The sequence below is a fragment of the Gadus chalcogrammus genome, chromosome 14, assembly GCF_026213295.1.
Source record: "Gadus chalcogrammus isolate NIFS_2021 chromosome 14, NIFS_Gcha_1.0, whole genome shotgun sequence".
NCBI lineage: Eukaryota > Metazoa > Chordata > Actinopteri > Gadiformes > Gadidae > Gadus > Gadus chalcogrammus.
Genome location: NC_079425.1, coordinates 23,976,684 through 23,998,504, shown reverse-complemented (window position 1 = coordinate 23,998,504; position 21,821 = coordinate 23,976,684). Strand labels below are relative to the sequence as shown.

The following is a 21,821-nucleotide window of genomic DNA, read 5'->3' as shown; positions in this document are numbered from 1 at the left end:
CGCGTAGCTACCGTTCTGCAGCTGCTACAGCGCTTCAGGCGGGGGAAGTTGCTGGAATACAGCCTCTTCCTTCGACTGAGAGGTATGCTGACCTCAGCATCCATGGTGGTCCCACTAGGCCTTCTGGAATTGCGCCCCCTTCAGATCTGGGTGAATGGTCTCCACTTGGACCCCAAGTGGCAGAGACACAAGATGGTCAGGGTGTCTGGGCGGTGCCTTCGGGCCCTCAGACCCTGGAGAGAGAGGGCATACCTGATTGCGGGGTCGCCCTTAGGGAGGATAGCTTCCCGGTGGGAGGTTGTGGAGACGGACGCCTCCCTTTCCGGCTGGGGTGCAGTATGGCAGTGCAGGACTGTCAGAGACCAGTGGGATGCCCAGCAGAGACTGGAGCATATAAATGTGCTGGAACTCCTTGCGGTGTTCTTAGCTCTCAGGCACTTCCTTCCAGTTCTGAGGGACCGACATGTTCTTGTCCGGACGGACAACACCTCCACAGTCTACCACGTCAACCATCAGGGGGGCACCAGATCGAGGCAGAGCCTGCGGGTCACGCAAAGGCTCCTTCCGTGGGCGTTCCCCCATTTTCTAAGCCTGAGGGCTGTCCATGTTCCAGGTGTCCGGAACACAGCGGCAGACCTTCTCTCTCGCCAAGGGCCACCCCCCGGAGAGTGGAGACTCCATCCGGAGGTGGTGGGGATGATTTGGGACAGGTATGGCAGGGCAGTGGCGGATCTCTTTGCTTCCGAAGAGACCACCCTCTGTCCCCTTTGGTTCTCCTTGACGGAGAGGACCAGTCCCCTAGGGCAGGACGCTCTGGCTCATGCTTGGCCAGACAGCCTGCTTTATGCATTTCCCCCAATTCCCTTTTTTCTGGCAACGCTGGACAGGGTCCAGCGTGGCTGTCACAGCCTACTTCTGGTGGCTCCATATTGGCCAGGAAGGCCATGGTTCCCACCGTTACTGAAACTCTTCAACGGAGAGCCTTGGTGCCTCCCAGAGAGACGGGACCTTTTGTCTCAGGTAGGCGGACGCATATGGCACACGAATCCGAGCCGCCTGCGGCTGTGCGTGTGGCCCCTGAGAGCCAGGACCCACTACTGACGTCTTGCGACCAGTCAGTGGTCTGTACTATTTTTAGTTCAAGGGCACCCTCCACTCGGTTGCTCTATGCAAACAGGTGGAAGTTGTTTTCACAGTGGTGCGTGGCGCGGGGCGAAGTCCCGGAGACTTTTCTCAGTGGTAGTGATACTACACTTTCTGCAGTCTGTGTTGGACAACAGAAGAGCTGCGTCTACCCTGCGTGTTTATATGGCCGCGATCTCAGCCACACACGCAAGGGTGGATAACCAGACGGTAGGGTCCCACTACCTAATCAGGCAGTTTCTGAAGGGAGCCCAGAGGCTTCAACCGCCGCGATCCCTGAGGGCACCATCATGGGACCTGCAAGTAGCTCTGAGGTCCTTATGTCTACCCCCATTTGAGCCACTAAGTCAGGCAGACCTGACGCGGCTGTCCATGAAGACGGCATTTCTCCTTGCCATTGCAACTGCAAAACGGGTCGGTGAACTCCATGCCTTGTCAGTGAGCCAGGCGTGTTTGCGCTGGCACGCAGATGGGTCAGGAGTAGTGCTCTGGCCGAACCCATCCTTCCTACCCAAACGATTGTCTCCCTTTCATGTAAACCAGTCAATCGAGTTGGCTGCTTTCAATCCCCCAGGCTCTCCAGGGGGTGCAGAAAGAGTGTCAGACCTGTTGTGCCCGGTGCGGGCGCTTAGGGCATATGTTGAAGCGACAACCAGCTTGCGTAAGACGGATAACCTCTTTGTCTGTTACGGGGGCTGCAGGAAGGGGGCTGCCCTGTCGAAACAGAGACTCTCCCACTGGGTTGTGGATGTGGTCTTGAATGCCTATAGGCCGTTAAGTGCCACTCTACCAGGAGTATGGCTACATCATGGGCTGCCTTGAAGGGGGTTCCACTTCAGGACATTTGCTCCGCGGCTACATGGTCCTCATCATGTGCGTTTGCCCGATACTACAGGGTTAATGTTGCTGCTCCTCATCCTGTGGCGACGGCTGTCTTGTCGACGGTTTCGAGCCCTTGATTGGTGAGCACTCTTCGTGACCTTTTTGGTATTAGTCATCCAGTGCTAGAGCACCGCCTCTGGCGGTCAGTAGAAATGAAATAGAACGATAGTTACGTGTGTAACTACGGTTCTATGAATTCCGGATGACCGCCAGAGTTCTCTGACACTCAGACTTCTCAGATTCCGCGAGAAGATCCAGTTGGAACAGAACCTCGGGTGACTCCGGAATATATAGACTTTCTCGGGTCACCCAGGTGTCACAGGTGACTTTTTTGGTATAATTACTCGACCTGCGCATGCGCGAGATGGAACATCCAGTGCTAAAGCACCGCCTCTGGCGGTCATCCGGAATTCATAGAACCGTAGTTACATACGTAACTATCGTTTGTTCATGTGCTGCTGACAGCTGTTTTTCTGTGGCTTAAACAGCACTATGGACATAACGTACTCTTCACCAAACATTCCATCACATCATGGCTTGTTACAGAAGTACATGGTAGGGCCGTGCCTGACAGCTAAGGTCAGTTCAAGAAGTTAAAGTCACTTTAACTCAGTTAAATATGTCATATGTGTTATCGGTTATCTAAAGGCTGTAGGCATCCAATGGAAATTACTCGGTTTAACAGGATTATTTAATAAAAATACATCTAAAACAAAGGCGGATGTCTAATTTAGGGAGCTTTTTTCTTGCCCTCTGGGGTCGGGGTTCATAAATATAAGGCCTGTTAAGCCCTTTGAGACTGCACCGGTGATTAAGGGTTGTACAAATGAAATTTAAATTCATTTAATGTCCTATTGCAGTAATGGAAAGAACAACCAAAGCCACCAACTTTCTTTTTAGAAACACTGGCACAAATCGGTCTGCTAGAAGTCAGAAGAAGTTTTCAGCCTAGCAGAGCCACTCTCCTGGTGCGCCGGGAGTCAGCCTACCTGGATCTTGCCCAGCTCTCCGGTGCTTTCCATCCGGCTGGCCACGTTCACAGTGTTGCCCCAGATATCGTACTGAGGCTTCCTGGCTCCAATCACGCCGGCGATCACCGGCCCGTGGTTAATACCTGGCCAGACCGGGGAACGCGCACGGTTAGGAAGCCAACCTCAGTGAACAGATGAAGACAAACTGAACTAGTGAAGCGCTACTCAGAAACACAGAACTTGAACCCCCAGGACAACGCTTCGGACCTGGGGTGACAGGGCCCCCTCAGTGGCCATCCCCTCCCTCTGGAACTCCCTCCCCAACCACACCCCACAGGCTAATACTCCCTTTAACCAGGCCCTCAAAACCCACCTTTTCAAGATCGCCTTCACCTCATTACTCCTTCCCTCCTCTCTCCTTCCTCCTTTTTTGAATCTATTTACCAACATACGTTCTATTATTTTATTTTTGTGTTAAGTCTGTAAAGAGCCTTTAAGTATCTAGAAAAGCGCTATATAAATCAAATGTATAATTATATTTATTAAATCATTGATGGATTGTTGTGCAGTGAAAGAAGAAAGTAGGTTCCTCCTTTTTCCATGTGAAAGAAAGTTCCCCCAACATTTATGAAACATTACTTAATAACCCACGGAATATCAGGTTACATCTGCTGCAGAGGACTAAAGTTGGACCCAACGGCCCAAAAGAATGCATTCAGATATATTCCTTGGTTTTGGGATGAATAGAATACTCCTTTCTCTATATAAATATATTCAGGGTAGCAACTACGTGCCAAATATTTAAACCATATGCTGTGTTTGAGAGGAACCACTCGAAAACGCAAAACAGAAGAACATCGCTCCGAAGACGTCAGTGCTGCCTCTACTCAGTAAAAACGACCTTCAGCCAACCTTTTCAGGGGAAATTAATGTCTTTTGCTGTCGTGCGTTTTGACGCAACTTTGTCTGTGATAAGAGAAGATACATTGGATGGAAATATTTACAGGCTGAAAATGAAATGTGCTGCAGACTGCGTGGGAATGAGAGCAGGCCAGGTCTGACTTCATGACAACGCTAGCTCAAGCCTAAACGTCCTTTGTAGTCGCATATAATGAAGAAAGATTAACAGAGACATATCTAAAGATTCAGTCTCATGCTTTTTTAGACTGTTAAGACAGTTTGTTTCTATTTTCCACTTGTTCCACCAGACTGTAGCTGCAGAAGTAATAAAAAACCTGGAGGCCAACTGATTTTATAGGAGACTATAGGGCTGTGTTTGGTACAGTTTGGCAGTTCCAGTTCGGCTACCACCTCTTCTTCTTTGTGTTCCGGCTCTCTCATTCCCATCCAAAGGCCAACTGTGACTTAACACCCTCTGTTGTCTCATGGCTTCCCCATGCAAGGCTACGACCGCTGCTTCACAGTCTCGGAATCCGGTTTGAACGAGGGAGCACTCCGGGCTGCCGGCCCCTCCCAGTCTTGGCCGGGCGAGGGGGTAAAAACAAACTGCCAATCTCCAACCCGTTCCTCTCTGTAGCTCATTGTGTTGCCGCCCCCCCCCCCTCCCCGACTGATGCGGTCTCAATGCCACGATACGCCAGGTTGCCATGGAAACCCGATCTGTCGTTTCCAGCTCGGCATTCGGAGCAGCAGTTGGTGGCGTTAATGACCCCTCCCCTCCCCCCCAGGGGACCCGGACCCCCTCGCCCAACTCACCCACGCGCAGCCGGAAGCTGTTGAAGGAGTGGCGGTTGATGCCGTCCAGCTTGCCGATGAGGGCGATGGCGAACTCCACCATGTTGCCGATCTGCGCCCGCTGTCTCTCGCGGTCCTGGGAGGACAGAGTGACAGTGAGGAACAGCGGGCCAGATCTACCGCGTGTGAGGGCAAATGGACTGCATTTATAGGGGCGCCTTTCTAACGAGTGGCCACTCAAAGCGCTTTACATTATTGCATTCACACACCGGCGGCGGAGTCAACCACGCAAGACCACAGCCAGCCTGTCGGGAGCCTTTAGGGTGCGAAGTCTTGCTCAGGGACACCGCAACACTCGGCTAGGAGGAGCCGGGGATTGAACTAGCAACTTTCTGGTCAACCCGCTCTACCTCCTGAGCCTCTTCCACCCTAGGGTGGTGCGTGTGTGGGTGGGTGCACCCACACACGTTAACCTTTGTGCCAGGACACTTTTAGAGTGACAGATTTATGTCCTGCAGACATCAACCCTTCCACCCCTTGTGAATGTCTTGCCCCGCACCACCTGTTGGGCAACAGGGGGCCAATGGACCTGGAGGAATCCACCGACTGTTGAGCAGCGGTCAGGTGGGTCGTTTACCGGGACAGCCCCCCACAGAAGAACCAAGAGTGTACTGTGCGAACGAGCAGTGGATGAGCTTGATCGCTTCCGATTCTCTTTGTTGTATTGTCTTCTGATCAGATGATTGGATCTTCGTTCGTAACGTGATGTTTGAGTGTATGTGGTTTATAGAATAGTCTGTTGCATGAGATTTATGTGTTGGACCTCCAGCTGACGTCATGGTGTTAAACAAAGAGGATCCCAATACATTAATAAATAGACAAGAACGCATGACGATGAGAGAGAAGGACTTAAACCGGGGCTAACGTTGCTACTGGCTGTATGACCGCGAGAGGGGACTATCATGGGAGCAGCTTAGAACAGTTGGCATGGTGGAGGGATTTGAAAGACAGACAACTCAATTCATTCTGTCGCTCATCTGAAAGGTATTCATGACGCACAAGATAAATGTTGCACGTCCAAGAGGCGTGGTGAAAAGACCCAGGACCCCAGTGTCGCGGTGACCGCTGACACCCAAAGGAAAACGACAGCTGAGGATCTCTCGGGATCTTGAGGACCCTTTGATCCGGGTCTGAGCGGGGGGAGGGGGGGAGGGGGGGTCCACTACCTGGTTGTTCTCCTGGCCCGGGGTGCCGCTGAGGCCCGCGGCGGCCATGTAGGTGCTGCCAATGGTCTTAATCTTCTCCACTCCGCTGAACTTGGGCTTTGACAGCAGCTGTTAGGGAGGCACCAATCAGAAGGAGTTAAATGTGAGGCATGTGCTGGGCCCGGGCATCGTGGTGCCCCGTCCACGCACTCCGCAGACGGCGCCACACGTCAGTGGTTCTCAAACTCTTTCTACTTGTGTATCCCCTCTAAGATATTGTTTCAGTTGAGTACCCCCTTTACCGGCACCAAACATATATTTCGAGGGAATTCTTTTTGGGTTAACATGATTATTAAAACGGTGCAAACCTCACAATTAAGTGAAAAACATGGGCCTCATGCAACTGTTGGCAAATTTCTCCCCCCAAAAGCAGCACAACGCCAGGGGAGGGACAGAGCATGAAGAAGGGAATCCCATTCAGAAATATTAACATCAATTTCACGGATTCTCCTTTCTACTTGTTATGGGATAGACATTTGTACAGCGGTTCAACAGTACAGTTTCCTCAGCTTTCAGAATTGAAAAATGCTCAGGATGAAGTTTTACGTTTTATTTGCATTTTTTGGTCATCAGAGTATGCCCTGCAGTACTCCAAAGTCTCGCCAGTGAACGCACCTCGTCGAAATCGGCGATGATCTCGTTGAGCAGCCGCAGGCACTCCAGGCCCTCCTTGTTGATGTCACACTCCGTGTAGAACTCCTTGAAGTCCGGCACCGAGGCGAACAGCACGCACACGCAGTCGTATGACTTGTAGTACAGATCCTGGGGGCAGAGGGCAAGGCACGCCACAGGGGGGGGTCAGCTTCCAGGAACAGCGCAAGCGTTAAGAAACTGAAGACGATGACACTTAAGGAGAAATAAGTTAAACTAAGTTGAACCTAGACGCTGCTAGGAATGTATTCTAAATTGGATGGCCAGGGTCAAGGGTCAAGGTTTCTCCTTTGACCATCCAGGGGTCAAAGGAGAAAATGTCCCTTTGAGGACTTTCATGCAGATATCTTTCAAAGTAATAGCGCAGCACTCTTGTGTGTCAGACTGTGTAAGAGTGTGTGGGTGTCAGACTGTGCTACTGAGTGAGGTGAGTGCGTGAGAGTGCTCATGTGCGTGAGGTTCCACCTCGTTCTTCTTGTTCTCCCCGACGAACAGGCCGGCCACGTGCGCCGGCAGAACGTTCTCCAGCAGCAGGCGGTTGAGGTTCTCCCGGGTTTCGATCTCCTCCTGCTCCGTGCGGTTCTTGTTCTTCAGCAGGAAGTCCTGCCGGAAGCACGACTCGTTCTGGGGGGGGGGGGGGCAGGGGGGGATGAGACAGGGGAGGACGGGAGGAGACGGGGGGATGGGATGGGGGAGGGAGGAAGGGGGGAAAAATACAGAATTAGCAGAGGGAGCGAGGTTGTACCTCTGTGTGGGGAACCACAAAAGCGCCTCAACGCCTCGAGCCCAACGACCCACTCAGAGAAACAACGACTCATTCAGAGAGCCGGGGAGGAAGCATCAGCTCTGAGCAGAAATAGACGGGATTGGATCATATCTCAAAAAAAGTGCTTTGTCAATTAACGGCCAAAAACAAACGTATAAATGTAGCGCAGGAATAACGGCGACCACAACGGGAGCTTCGGACCTTGGAAGCGTTCCTGATCGATGACTGAGGGCCGCTTTACGCTCCTCGAGGCTACGAGGGCTGCCGCCACGCGGAAAGCCACGGGGCGGTGGCGCACATAAACGAGTTTCAAACTTCATGGGCGCGGGCCGTGCGGCCATGGGAAACATTGCGGGGCTTTAAAGGGTAAATGGACTGCAATTAAACAGCGCTTCTCTAACCAGTGGTCACTCAAAGCATTTTACAATATTGCCTCACAACATTCACCCATTCATGCACACATTCACACACCGACGGCGGAGTCAACCATGCAGGGCGGTTTAGGTGTCTTGCTCAGGGACACCTCGACTCTAACCCTGCAGGGGGTGTGAAAGCACTGCTGCGCACAGCTTCAGGGTGCTGCCATAGACTTCTGATGCTGGGTGAGGGTTAACGCAGCTCAAAGCATGATTAACGGAGAATCCAAAATGATCCCAGAAAGGCGAGTGACCCAAGTTTGTACCTTCAACCGTTAGCAAACTCAAATGAGAAATCGATTCTTATTGGTTTCCGGGGCTAGACGCTGAACACCGTCATATTATAGGCACACATCCTGCACATCATGGAGGACATTATCGTAGCCAAACAGAAACAATACAGGGAGCGTCTAATGCGTTTAAAACCATCAGCGTACAGGATGCGGCTAATTGAGTTTCTCTGTGCCGCTCCTGCCTGGTCAAGGCCTTCTCTTCCTCCCCCTGGGTCTGTGGAGAGAGGACAGTGGTTGGGGGGGGGGGGGGGAGAGGGGGGAGGAATGGGGGAGGAAGAGGGGGGAGGAAGGGAGGTGGAGGGAGGAGGGAGGCTTACCTGCTGGGAGATGATGAGCATGGTGACCAGGAACAGGGTGATGTAGATGCAGCTCATCACCTGGGGGTGCTTCACCAACCCCAGCTCCTCCAGTCGAGCGGCGTCGGTGATGCTGACCCCGCAAGAAAACAACGCATTCAGGTAAGAGTACGACACAGCGTCCTGTACACACACAGCCTCTGAACACAGACACACACACACACACACACACTGGCTCTGGACACACTCACTGCCTCTGAACAAATACACACAGCCTCTGAACACACACAGCCTCTGAACAACACACACACACACACACACACACACACACACACACACACACACACACACACACACACACACACACACACACACACACACACACACACACACACACTTGAGAGTTGGACGACAAGGCAGAGTTTCTCATGGATCGGAAGGATGGGGGCAATTAAGTTGGTAATAAGATAATCCTTTCAGGAGATACATTTTTATGGTGAATTGTTAAGCCAATTCAATTTCCCCCAACTTTTAAAAGATGTTTAAAAATCAACTGTGCTTCCGCACCAACAGAACAGACTTATTTATGAAAGTTAATTTAAACTAAATTATATTTTCTCAGCAGCACTCATCATCCAAACACATCTATGCACAGCAGGAGGAGATAGAGGAAGAGAGCGAGGAGGAGAGAGAGGAGAGACAGAGAGGGAAACAGAGAGAAAAACAGAGAGAAAGGAGGAGATAGAGAGAGAAAGAGGGACAGAGAGAGGAGGATAGAAAGATAGCAAGGAGAGACGGAGAAAGAGGAAGAGAGAGAGACAGAGACAGAGACAGAGAGAGAGAGAGAGAGAAAGGAGATAGAGAGAGAAAGAGGGACAGAGAGAGGAGGAGAGAGAAAGATAGCGAGGAGAGAAGGAGAGAGACAGAGGAGGAGAGAGAGACAGAAACAGAGAGAGACAGAGACAGAGGAGGAGAGAGAGAGACAGAGAGAAAGACAGAGACAGAGAGAAAGGAGATAGAGAGAGAAAGAGGGACAGAGAGAGGAGGAGAGAGAAAGATAGCGAGGAGAGATGGAGAGAGAGACAGAGGAGGAGAGAGAGACAGAGACAGAGACAGAGAGAGAGAGAGAGAGATAGAGAAGGAGAGACAGAGACTGAGGAGGAGAGACAGAGAGCTAGGAGGAGAGACAGAGAGAGAGAAAGAGAGTGAGAGGAGAGAGACAGAGAGACAGAGGGAGGGAGGGGGAGAGAGAGTTTGCACTCGGAGCAAAACGCTCAGTGGAGGATGTGGTAAGCTTGTGCCTTCAACACACAACACTGCAGCGCCCGGGTTCCCCCAACGCCTACGCCTGAGTCTTGTTTGTGGGTCACAGCACAGTGTTCAACCCCACCGGCCCGGAGCTGCTCCACCGCACACTAACCCAGCTGGGGTACCTGCCTCCACCTCGTATCTATGCATACATGTCGGTAAGTGTATGCATGTATATGCATACCCACTGTAGTATGTAGGTCCGTCACCACCCCTTAGCACCTCTGAAGGGTATTTCCTGCAGCGCTCCAGCTGCTGAACACCCAGGTTTGAAACACATTTGTTGTTGTGGAAGAGCCCACTTTGTTTAATGTGTGCACCACGATCTGAACACATGTCAGTGTGTGTTATCATATGGGCAAGCTTTCTGATTGAGAGAAGGGAAGAGAGGAAGAGGGAAAGAAGGAAGGAAAGAGAGGTAGAAGGAAAGAAAGAAGGAAAGAAAGAAAGAAAGAAAGAAAGAAAGAAAGAAAGAAAGAAAGAAAGAAAGAAAGAAAGAAAGAAAGAAAGAAAGAAAATAAGAAAGAAAGAAAGAAAGAAAGAAAGAAAGAAAGAAAGAAAGAAAGAAAGAAAGAAAGAAAGAAAGAAAGAAAGAAAGAAAGAAAGAAAGAAAGAAAGAAAGAAAGAAAGAAAGAAAGAAATGACAATGGAACAAACAAACAAACAAACGAAGATCAAACGTGAGGAAGAACGAAAGATATAACGATCGACCGTGAGAAAGAGAGAAAGGAAGAAAGAGTCTTTGTGTGTTGCGTAGTTCCACTGTACTCGGGTGTAAGTGGCTGCACTCCATTGAGGTCCAGGCCAGGGCATTCTGCCGGTATACAGCTGGTTCCTCTGAGACACGTGAGATGAACCAGGAAGGAATCATTCTCTCTCTGATCTTCTCAAATAGCCACAAGTGCTGTAGGTCTCTGGCCCGTTGGACGTGAGCAAACGGCTTTTCATCTTCCCACTTCAGGAGCACTAACACAGCGTTGAACACAAGGGCCCGAGGTAATAGCAGTCAAACCATCATTTGGGAGCCAGTGGCTGGATTGTGATGGATGGTAATGGAACCCCATTGAATCAGTGATGTAAATGTGGCTCTGCTCCTTGTGGGGGCTGAGGAGAACGTTACCAAGATCTCCATTCTTATTACCTTCAGATTTTTAGATGCATACAGATAGTTTATTTTATCCTTACTTTTTGATAGAATGCAGCAATCAATCAAGATAAGAAAGTGTTCAAATGATAACACTTTTCTAAATAGAATGTAAGGCAATTACAACTCTGTAGTGTAGGACAAATAAACACTTTCTAAATTCTTTCTACATCCTCAAGCAGACAACGAGATTGGCTCTCATTCCCCCCAACGGCCACAATGCATCAGAACCTGACTGCGGTCTCACCTGCTGCAGTTCAGCGAGTTGCCACCGGTGGCGTTGTCGTAGAGGTAGTTCCCGTAGGCCGTAAAGAGGCTCTGCTGGAAGCTGAGGATGATGATGTAGTACGCGGTGGAGGTCAGCGTGAGGAAGAGCACCTTGAGCTCGAAGCTCACCCTCAGGAAGACGCCACACGCGATCAGGGACAGGATGCAGCAGAACACGGAGTACTAAGCGTGCGGGGGTGGGGAGCAGACAAACAGGCGCTGTTAAAGTGCATTCACACTAAAAAATTAATGAGAGTCGCCAATCCATACAAACTCAATACAAAGACACCAATAGAGAGGACTTTATTCGCCGGAAAAACCTGCGGCGCAAATTGATGAATGAAAACCTGGTCTGCGCCGATTACGCGTGATTCTACTTGCGCAAACAACTCGCTCAAGATTAAATATTTGAACTTTTTTGCGAATTTTACTTGTTTCTTTTTTGTGACGGCCTATCAGTGTTCAAATCCTGAACTCCAGATTGAACGCCAACATGCAGGAGAATTGGTTGTTGCCGTTTGCAGACTCCTGGAGTTCATATGCATAATATAAATATAAAATATAGTATCACGGCCGAAAGCTTTGTCCGCCTCCGGAGGATATTATGAACCAGTAAACGTCATCTCTGGTACTTCAACAACAAGTAAAGAATCGCAATGCTGTTAATCTCGGCCATGGTTGAGAATGAATTGGAGGAAAGCAACTTTGTTGCTCACAAGAGAGGCATTCATGCAAATATTCGCTTCGCTTTTGGTGTTATGACACAGTTACCGTTACGTTTCCAAGGATGGCTAAGGGGACTGCAGCTGCTACTGCTAATCCTACGTTCATCAAACAATGACACCAATTTATAGATTCATCTTAGGCCACATTAATCACACACAGTGTCTTTCTACCTTGGCTAATCACTCAAGTGAGAGCAAGTCTTACTCAACACATTTTACCCGGAAGAGTCAAGGGATTTAACCTTCAACCGTCTGGTTTCCAGCTGACCCGCTCTGCCCTCCAAGCTAATGCCCCAAGTGTGGCAGAGTAATAAGCAGTGTGTCAAGGCTCATTAACTTTGGCTAGCTACAGTTCCTGGCTCCCACCAGCCTCGTTATAGATATGCGCTGGCGTCCACAGCCCGGCCACCCCGCCATAGGATTTGACATTAACGCAACACACCCTCGACCGCCATCTCGAGTGGTGCACTGCATAACAACAAGCTGATTAATGGAGGGGAACCGCCGTCATCGGGAGCATTGTGTGTGTAATAACGCCCTCACTCACCGGCAGGTAGTAGAGGCCCTGCTCCTGGCTTTCCTGCTGCCTGGACTCGTTCGTACCGGCAGTCTTGCACTCCGCGGGGTTCGTGGAGATGAAGCACTGCGGGACAAACAACGACAACAAACACAGGATGACTGACAGGTGGCCGGCAGGCCTTAAGGCGGACATCTGAGCTCTGGACAGCGACATAGCTCTGATTGGCAGAGACGTCAGCCAGCGGGCGTCGAGCACTGCGTTACCAGGTTGAACACCGCCAGGAGAACGATGACGGCCGTGGCCAGGGTGGCCAGGGGCAGGCGCACGATTGGCCGCTTCACCACGGCCTCAGACAGGGCTGGCAGCCACTGGCAACTGGACAGCTTCTCCGGGAGAAGACGCTGGAACACAGGAGCACGGGACGGTGAAGAGCAGGGAGACGTTTCAACGCACGTCACGGGACGCCTCGACTAGAGTTGTTCCGTTACCGATACCAGTATCGGAAATTCCTCTGATACTGCCTAAAATGTGTAGGGTATTGGCGAGTAGTCTTTGCGCTGATCCGCTACCAATGCCTGACTAGCTTAGCTACTGCACAGGCAAAGAAAATCTCCGACCGACGTGCGTTCGAGCCAGGTCGGAAAGACATGGATGCTCACGCTTAACTAGAAGAATACAAATGTATAATTATAGATTATAAATTGAATTGGTCATCGTAAGAGAACCCTTCAATAAGAACAAGTGCTTTTAGTAGTTACAAAGCTAGATGCTGTATCGGTATAAACTCGGTATCGGCAGATACTCAAGTTAAGGAATCGGAATCAGTATCTGGAAGGAAAAGATTATATGGGAACATCTCTAGCCTCGTCACATCATCCCGGGGTAGGCCTCATAATGTTCTCTTTTCCCTTTAGACCAAATAATTCACGGAAAGGATCCTGATGATCCGATTGGCTGATCTTATCGAGACTCAAGCTTGGTTTAAATTAAACAAACGAGAAGGGAGAGGGGCGAGGAAGAGAAATCTTGATGAACTACCCTGGTGGGTGGGTGAGTCAGCACAGGCTTTTTCCCCTGAGTGAAGGCCTACATCCATACCGCCTTTTACTATTTAGAGTGGGGGGTAAACGATGACAGACCCTGTGGTCCAATGGGTAGAGGATTAGGCTCAGTGAGTGGAACTCGGCCGCAATGAAAGCCGATGCCGTGACTTGGCGGCGTCCATGTTTCCACTTACAGGCCGACCGTACCAAGGCTGGCGCCCTGCCTGGTCGCTGGCACATGTGAGCGTACAGGAAAACACACCAGCGTCAAGGAGAAACTGTGCAGGCTGGCTCTCGCTGCTCACCTCTGTGACCCTGCTGTGAGTCTGTGCTTCTAAACTAAAAGTTTGAGTTAGGGCTGCTCGATTACGGAAAAAATCCTTATCATGATTATTTTGGTCAATATTGAAATCACGATTATTCAAACTATTATTTTTCGAGTTTGTAAACATGATGTATTTACTCAGCATGTCTCTCCAGGAAAAAACTTTGACATGTCACTTTAAAAAAATACACAAAATTGTCAAATTTTTTGGGGGGAAATCTAAAATAATATGTATCAAGCTGTTCTGCACTTTCTATAAAACATTGAATGAAATTATCAAAATTCAATTAATCGCCCAGCCCTAGTTTGAAATACGAGGGAAGACGCAATGTTCAAGTGTGGAAACAATGCACCGCGCACACAGACAGATGGACAAACAGAGACACAGACACACAAACACACCCAACCACCCAGACACACACACTCAGGGTGTGGCTTGACTTGTCTAATGAAGACACATGGAAATTGGAAATTGATCAATAAAAGTAAACAAAGTGTAATTTAACGGAGAACTGACCTGTAGATGACTTGCGAAGCAGATGGCCAGAATCAACAGTAAGAAACAGGCCAGGATTCCAAAAGACATCCCCAGCTTCTTGGAACTGAGATAGAAAATGCCATAAAAAACAGAGATCAGCGTCTCAAGTAAAGAGGAAGAAACCTTCTTAACGGCCGTGGTAATAAACCCCTGGTACAATGTAAAATACTTTACTGATCCCCGGGGGGGAAAGAGGTAATCATCCTGCCCTTTCCAATAATTGATCCATTACACAACAGTGATCACCGTTAATGATGTATTTTTGATGGATTTTAAATGCATAAATAACTTGTCGGGATAGCAAAAATACAATAAAAGCATTTAAAGAGGAGGAGGCAATCTATATTAGCGCATCCTTTTTCCAGGAAACATGTGCCCGCAGAACACAGAAAATGGGGCGGTGACATCATCACGATGGATTTTCAAATTACTTTATGAATGCTCGCAAATGGTGATGTAACTGCAAGGCTTCTGCACAGAGACGGAGGCCATCAGAGGCACTCTGAGCAAATTTGCTCTGCTTGGAAAGCTGGGTAATGATTTGACAAAGGGGTCGGGGATGGGGGGGGGGGAATTGCTCCTTACTTTGAAGTAGACTGAAATAGACCGCTGGCTGGGGCTAACGAAATCAAACCCTTGCGATACTCACTTGCTTGTGACGAACATCTGAACGACGAAGATGCAGAAGAAGATGAAGGCGGCACAGCCAATGTAGTGCTTGAACATGGGCAGGTCCAAGGCTCGGTACTGCAGCGGGGGAGGGGGACAGATCAGTGGCGATAGACCGGGTTCACAGAGCCGGCGTCATGGGGCTCAGAAGGTACGAAGAACACTTCTGATGGGTCTGCTATCATGCTTTCATGCTATCGTGTACCAGGGCACATTGTCCATGGTCTACATAAGAGACCTTCATAATTAGCGGATCTGATACTTTTATCAGGGCACATGGTCCATGGTCCATGTGAGTGACCTTCATAATAAGTGGGTTTGCTACTTGTATGTACCAGGGCACATGGTCCATGGTGTAGCTGAGGCCCCGTTTACACGAAGGGAAAACGCAGATATTTTCACACGGTTTGGCCTCTCATTTACACGAAAACGCCGTTTTTGTCACAGAAAACGATCATTTCTAAAAACTCCGGCCAAAGTGGAGATTTCTGAAAACGCCGGTTACGTGTTGTCGTGTCAACGGGTAGAAACGGGGTTTTAGGTTCTGAAACGTCACATTATGCGCCAGGAAATGCTTAACGTCATATGAGCGCCCTATGTTTACAGTTTGTTTGTTACAGGAAGACGCTCGTGTTATTCGTTGTTGTTGATTCTGAGGATTCTGATTGGCTTGCATGGCTTTATCCTTCTCCCTACACTGCCGCCCATAGGTTTGGCATAGTTATAATGTCCCAACGGCGTATTTATCCGTTTTGATGTAAACGACAACTTTTTTGAAAACGATGTTGTGTGCACAATGTTATTTTTGAAAACGGAGGGGGGGAAATATTCGTTTCTATAAATACCCTGCTACGTATAAACGTGGCCTCAGTTACCTTCATAATTAGTGGGTCTGCTACTTATCTTCACTGGTTTAGCTTGAGGATTAAAGCAACAGAGCGATAATTAGTATAATGAGCGACACCTGTGTTGGTCTGACGACGTTGCCTCTGGGAAAAGGTAGTGTTTGGATTTCACTGTATACTACTGCGGCTAGAGCACATAGTATTTACTACTCAATCCAAGAGGAAAGACCAACACATTCACCCTACTATGTCTGGTCAAATATTCAGGAGTACAAAAGGAGTGAAGACAAGGCAGACAATCGAAGGTCAAAAAGGGAAACCGCTGGACTTTCTACTCTCCCTCTTCAACACACACCCATGTTACCACAGGGCACAGGAAATTGGCACACCGACAAAGACAACAACCAACATCCTCCTCTCTGTGAGCCCTTGTGTTCCACATACCTGCTTCTCCAGCTCTTTCTTGGGAAACCACAGAGCCAGGCTGCTGGTCTCCTCAGAGTTGGACCACTGCCTGCAGGAGAGACGCGGAGGGAGAGACCGTGAGAGGGAGGGGGAGGACCAATGAAACGAGGACCAAAGGGACGAAGGAAAGCTACTGCTTCTTTCTTTGAAGGCGCGCACACATGCAAGCACGCACGCACGCACACACGTTATTGAAAGAAAGGAATGTAGAGGCGCATAAACACAGACAAGCAGATAGACAGACAGACAAGAAGACAGACAGGGAGACAAGACAGGAAGATATAAATGAAGCCAGACAGAGAGACCGACGTGAGACTTAGGTAGACAGAATCGAAGGCACAGGAAGACAGACAGGAGACACAGGAAGATAGACCAGCAGACAGACAGGAAGACAGACAGGAAGACAGACAGGAGACACAGGAAGATAGACAAGCAGACAGACAGGAAGACAGAGCAGCAGACAGCCAGGAGGACCGACCGAGGACCTACTTGCTGCTGAGCTCGTCGATGGTGGTGGTCATCTCGTCGTGCAGAGCCTCGTCAAACTTGCTCTTCTGGGACTTGTTCCTGCTCCGGAAAGCACAGCCACAATCAGGGGCGAGACAGACACCGGCCGGCAGGGAGGCTGCTCCAAACACAATCACGGTCATGCAGGTGACTCCGGCCCTGGTTAGCTCCGCTATCTAGCCGTCCGAGAGACATTCTGTTTGTATTAGTGGGGAAGGCGAGGGACACCAGCGTCCACCAGGTCTTAGAGACGTAGGACACGGGGAGACGTGCGATGGAATTCAGCCGGTGGCGTTCCGGCAATGTCCGTGCGTGTCAACCGAGCACCTTAAACACTAAGGGTTGCCGCGTGCATGCGAAAACATCCCTGTGCACACAAGGAGAGACACAAACACACGCATTCAGGCACGTCAGAGGTCAGTCGTTTTAGAGAAGCGGGTCAGTCTGCAGACGGGGAAGTTAGAGGGTTTCCACTTTATGATGGCTTTGGAGCAGCCATGTTCCCCTGTTATGACATGAGTAGCTCTGGTTAGGAGGGAGGAGGGAAGAGAAACCGGCCCGGTGAGAGGGGGACTGGGATTAGTGTTAGAACAGCAGGGGCCTCCTCCCTAGGGCAGTGGTTCTCAAGCCTTTTTAAAACCTGCAGGCCCCCCGTCTAGAGTCTCGTAAAATAACATTGTAAATTGTAGACTGACGTCAAATCCAACCCTTCTTGACCTCAGGGGGCGCGGTCTGGTTGGGAGGACGTTTCGTGTCGCTTTCGACTCAAGGTTTGGTTAGATTGGTTCGCCCGAGAAAAGGTTGAGAACTACTGCGGTGAGTCAGAGGACTCGCCGAGGGTCCGGGGTCCCGACTCACTTCGAACTGCTGAAGGGGGGGGCTGGCAAGGAGAAGGGCTCCTCTGGAAAGTCGTCCAAGCTGTCAGGGACACAATGACACGTCCATCACGGCACACTAAAAGTAAACCGCCAGAAACGGGAAAACCAATAACCGTCGGGCCGAGTTTCCGAACCCCATGAATCGCCGAGCAGCGAGGAGGAGCCTAACGAGGGGATAAGGCAGGGTCAGCGGCGGTGTGTGGTGCTGGTTCCTCTCAGACGGGAGTTACTCGCGTCTCTGTTTTTCCCTAACCGATCGACGGTCACTGTTAAACCAATCAAAGCGGTCGAACTGATTGGATTAGTCTGCCATGGGCCTCATCACCGTAATCCGAACAAAGTCGGCACATTGAGAACCTAAGTGGGCTCATGTTTCACCTCCCCGGCGGCCCGACAGCGAGACGCAGCCCCTCTGTTTGGGTGGATATGCTATACATGTTTTTCGGGACGATATACAAGACTGATTACACATGTCAGACGGAGTACAGACGGTTTGTTAAGGGAAAAGATACAAAGATAATCAGGAGGGATCTAACGAGACGGAGACCCGGTTCCTGAACCAGGCCGAGGGCACAGGGATCCATACTGCTGAACACGCATATGTCGTTAAACCTAGTTCACAGCATGTGCGGCGCCAATTTGAAACAATCTGTGTCAACTCACCACGGGTCAGACTAAACAACTTGAAAGGGGGTAATTTTCTTATTTCCCAACTATGTCGGTCGGCGTTCTCCCCAAAAGGCAGAAGCTGAGCTCTGGATGAACACGAGAGCAGAGGCATTTTCTCTGCTCAGACGGCCCGAGTCCAGCTCTATTCTAAAATCGTATTTTAAAAAGGCTTTAAACTTTTACTCGGGCACAGATACGTCTTTGAGTAGGTCAGCGTGTCCCTCAGCATTTGATTTAACCGAAAGATGACCTCTCATTTTACCAGCAGGCGTATTCGACGAGCAGGCGTTTAACAAGGGAGCATGTAAAACACTGAAGCATAACGCCTTTTACCACACGTCCATTCGTTTCCAACGCAGCCTTGTTCCAACGCGGGCACTAAAACGCCTCTGAAACGCATGCAGTAAACCTGAACACTCCACCTCTACAAACCAGTACCGGTCACATCAACGCCATCAGTACGTACTGAGGGGTCAGTCATGGAGCTCTGTGTACGACCCTGTCACACCTGAACCTGCCCCCTGTCCCAGTCTGTGGACAGACCTCTGGAAGTCCTGAAACCTTTTGTGTGGGAAGCGGCATGCACACCCTCTCCCCCACCCTGCAGAGATGAGCACCCAGGTCTTACCTCTCCGTGTTCTTGGAGGAGGGAGCCGAGTGCAAAGGAATGTCCTAGAAAAGGAGGAATTCACAAATAAGCCCCTGTCACTTTTGTTCCAAGTCTCAACACTCAACACCCTTAGAGTCTTTCAAGTGGTTTCTATCGGTCGCCCCAGTGGCAATGAATGTCTTTCAGTCTATTGTACTGGAGTGAAAGTAGCTCTCTGTCCATGTTTTACAGCCTGAGAGCCTCTGTATTTACTCTTTTATTCAATGAAATCCCGTATTTTTACAGGGATTTCATTTTTGTTGAGGTATAAAACGGAGTGATGCTTTTCTGTCTGAAACGGTCTGTAGTCGACTGCTGCTGCTGCTGCTGCCTGTCATGGCCAGGGCACTCTTCAAAAATAGTTTTATCCTCAATGATTCAATTTCCAATTCAAATTAAAATACATTATTAAAAACATGCGTGCTTCTGCTACAGATCAGTAAAAATACATTTCATCTGAATCTGTATGTTGTCCCCATTTTCACTCAGTTAATTAACCACATCCCCTGCCCTGAACTGTCAGGGGATGAGGGCGCCGAATCCGACCCTGCTCACCTTGCAGCGGGGCTTGCCGTTGCCGATGGGGTCGGCGGTGAAGCCGTCGCGGTTCTGGAGGTGGGCGAAGGGCTTGACGGCGCCCCAGGACTCCAGGTAGCGCGTCATGCGGACCGACGCCCTCATCTTCAGCCCGTCGTTCACGCGGTGCTTCAGCACGTGGCGGTTGTTCAGAGACTGGTCCTTGGACTGCACGCACACACACACACATAGATGCACGCACAAACGCACACACACACCAAACACACAGGCATGCACACACAGACCCACCCGCACCCACCCCATGCACACACACACACAGACAAACAAACACAAACACACATAAACACAGACCCACGCACACAAAACACACGCACACAAACACACACCCACACATAGGAACGCCCACACCATCCCACACACACACACACACACACACACACACACACAACCACACACATTTCAGTTTCAGAACAAAGGCACTCAAACGTGGGTGTAGTACAAAGTCATACAAGGGAATACTTCAGCTCTCTATGGGGAATCAATAATCGCGTTTGATAGACGTGCAGAAACATTTAGTTATTCAAAAATCAAGGCCATGGAGAAGCCAACATTACTTAGGAAGCTAGCGAGACCATCCGGACAAGCTGCGTGGCGCTACAGAGACTAAATCAGGGACAACTTTATGGACTACATGAGGCTCTGACCCGCGGGTCGATGACCAGGTGGGTGTGGATGTTCATCTCCTTCAGGTAGGCGTCCCTCAGGTGGCCGTCGCCCTCCTCCACCTCGTAGGCCCGGTTCAGGTGCTTCAGGGTGGCCTCTGTGATGTGGACCCGGCTGAACCCGGCACAGGACCACAGGGGGGTAAAGACTCAGTCCACAGGAGGGGTTAACACAAGGACCACAGGGGGGTAAAGACTCAGACCACAGGGGGGTAAAGACTCAGTCCACAGGGGGGGTTAACACAAAGACCACAGGGGGGTAAAGACTCAGTCCACAGGGGGGGTTAACACAAGGACCACAGGGGGGTAAAGACTCAGTCCACAGGGGGGTAAAGACTCAGTCCACAGGGGGGTAAAGACTCAGTCCACAGGGGGGTAAAGACTCAGAACACAGGTGGGCAAACACTCATTCCACAGGGGGGCAAACGCTCATTCCACAGGGGGGCAAACACTCAGTCCACAGGGGGGTAAAGACTCAGAACACAGGGGGGTAAAGACTCAGTCCACAGGGGGGTAAAGACTCAGAACACAGGGGGGTAAAGACTCAGTCCACAGGGGGGTAAAGACTCAGAACACAGGGGGGTAAAGACTCAGAACACAGGGGGGTAAAGACTCAGTCCACAGGGGGGCAAACACTCAGTCCAGAACGGGCAGGAATCGGACCACATGCATCAGCTGTTTGGTGCAGGTCCATTAACGCAGGACAGAAACCTCAAACATCTCCGATAAAAATGCATCAATTAATCATTAGACAATTTATATCTGTCAAATTAAATGTTTATCATTTGTGTTTAAGTCACATGGATTGCAAAATGTTTAAAAAGCAATTACAGTAATTTGCAGAAGGGTAAATAGATCACATAAATGTAATGTATTTCTTCCAAAAATAATTTTGCTCAATTGCAGTGTAATTCCAGAGACTCAAAAGTGCAATACTTTACGCGATGAACATGTAAAAAAACAAATATGCAAATAATCCTTTCTCTTACCCAGGCAGTCCGCCAGACTCCATGTGATTGGCCAGGGTGACGTCATGTGACCACACGTCAAACTGCCACTTGCGCAAGCCAATGACTCCGCAGAGCACGTTCCCCGAGTGCACGCCCACCCTCATGTTGATGTCCACGCCGGTGACCTCTCGCACGAGCCTGGAGGCACAAGGGGGCATGACATCAGCCCTGAGGCAATCTGTTGTTCCTGCCTTCAGCTGACGTCTCCCTTCCAAAATACACCAGCCCGCCACCTCACAGCCTACCTCCATCACCAGCAGCTAGTGCTCTTTGTGTCCCGGTGATTTTACTTGATTCCCCAAACCCACAAAGGGCTGGGATTTATCAGGCTATGAACATAATCCATTACGTTGACATAATCTAACGGATGGAGAAAAGCAAGGACAAACGTGTGATTCTCTTTTAGATTTAGATTTACATTTAGGGCATGTAGCAGATGCCTTCATCCAAAACGACTTACGTTGAGTACATTTGTCAGCAGAAAGAGAAACAATATATTGCTGTCGGTATGGTGTTGGTGGTTCGAGAAGTGGATCTCAGGCGAGTTCAAGAGTTTCGCTTTAATATATTTGTGATAGTATTAGTCTTCCTCGTCCAGTTTGTAAGGCGAACGACGCCGTTA

At 49.8% G+C, this 21,821-nt stretch overlaps 1 protein-coding gene across 2 annotated transcripts in view; it reads right to left on the bottom strand.

Moving 5' to 3' along the window:
* Positions 1–21,821, bottom strand: part of adcy7 (adenylate cyclase 7) — a 43,564-nt gene that overhangs the window by 5,240 nt on the left and 16,503 nt on the right. The window contains exons 8-25 of one of the 2 annotated variants that reach the window (XM_056608068.1): positions 21,179–21,337; positions 20,172–20,304; positions 19,486–19,674; positions 18,910–18,953; positions 17,593–17,652; positions 16,717–16,794; positions 16,207–16,276; positions 14,898–14,995; positions 14,228–14,312; positions 12,606–12,743; positions 12,370–12,465; positions 11,078–11,280; positions 8,400–8,511; positions 7,073–7,231; positions 6,572–6,718; positions 5,918–6,025; positions 4,713–4,827; positions 3,015–3,139 (exon numbers count right to left, since the gene is read on the bottom strand). In XM_056608068.1, the coding sequence (XP_056464043.1) occupies positions 3,015–3,139; positions 4,713–4,827; positions 5,918–6,025; positions 6,572–6,718; positions 7,073–7,231; positions 8,400–8,511; positions 11,078–11,280; positions 12,370–12,465; positions 12,606–12,743; positions 14,228–14,312; positions 14,898–14,995; positions 16,207–16,276; positions 16,717–16,794; positions 17,593–17,652; positions 18,910–18,953; positions 19,486–19,674; positions 20,172–20,304; positions 21,179–21,337 (2,119 nt within the window). The remainder of the gene's footprint in view (positions 1–3,014; positions 3,140–4,712; positions 4,828–5,917; positions 6,026–6,571; positions 6,719–7,072; positions 7,232–8,399; positions 8,512–11,077; positions 11,281–12,369; positions 12,466–12,605; positions 12,744–14,227; positions 14,313–14,897; positions 14,996–16,206; positions 16,277–16,716; positions 16,795–17,592; positions 17,653–18,909; positions 18,954–19,485; positions 19,675–20,171; positions 20,305–21,178; positions 21,338–21,821) is intronic. The other variant, XM_056608069.1, reaches the window with a different exon arrangement.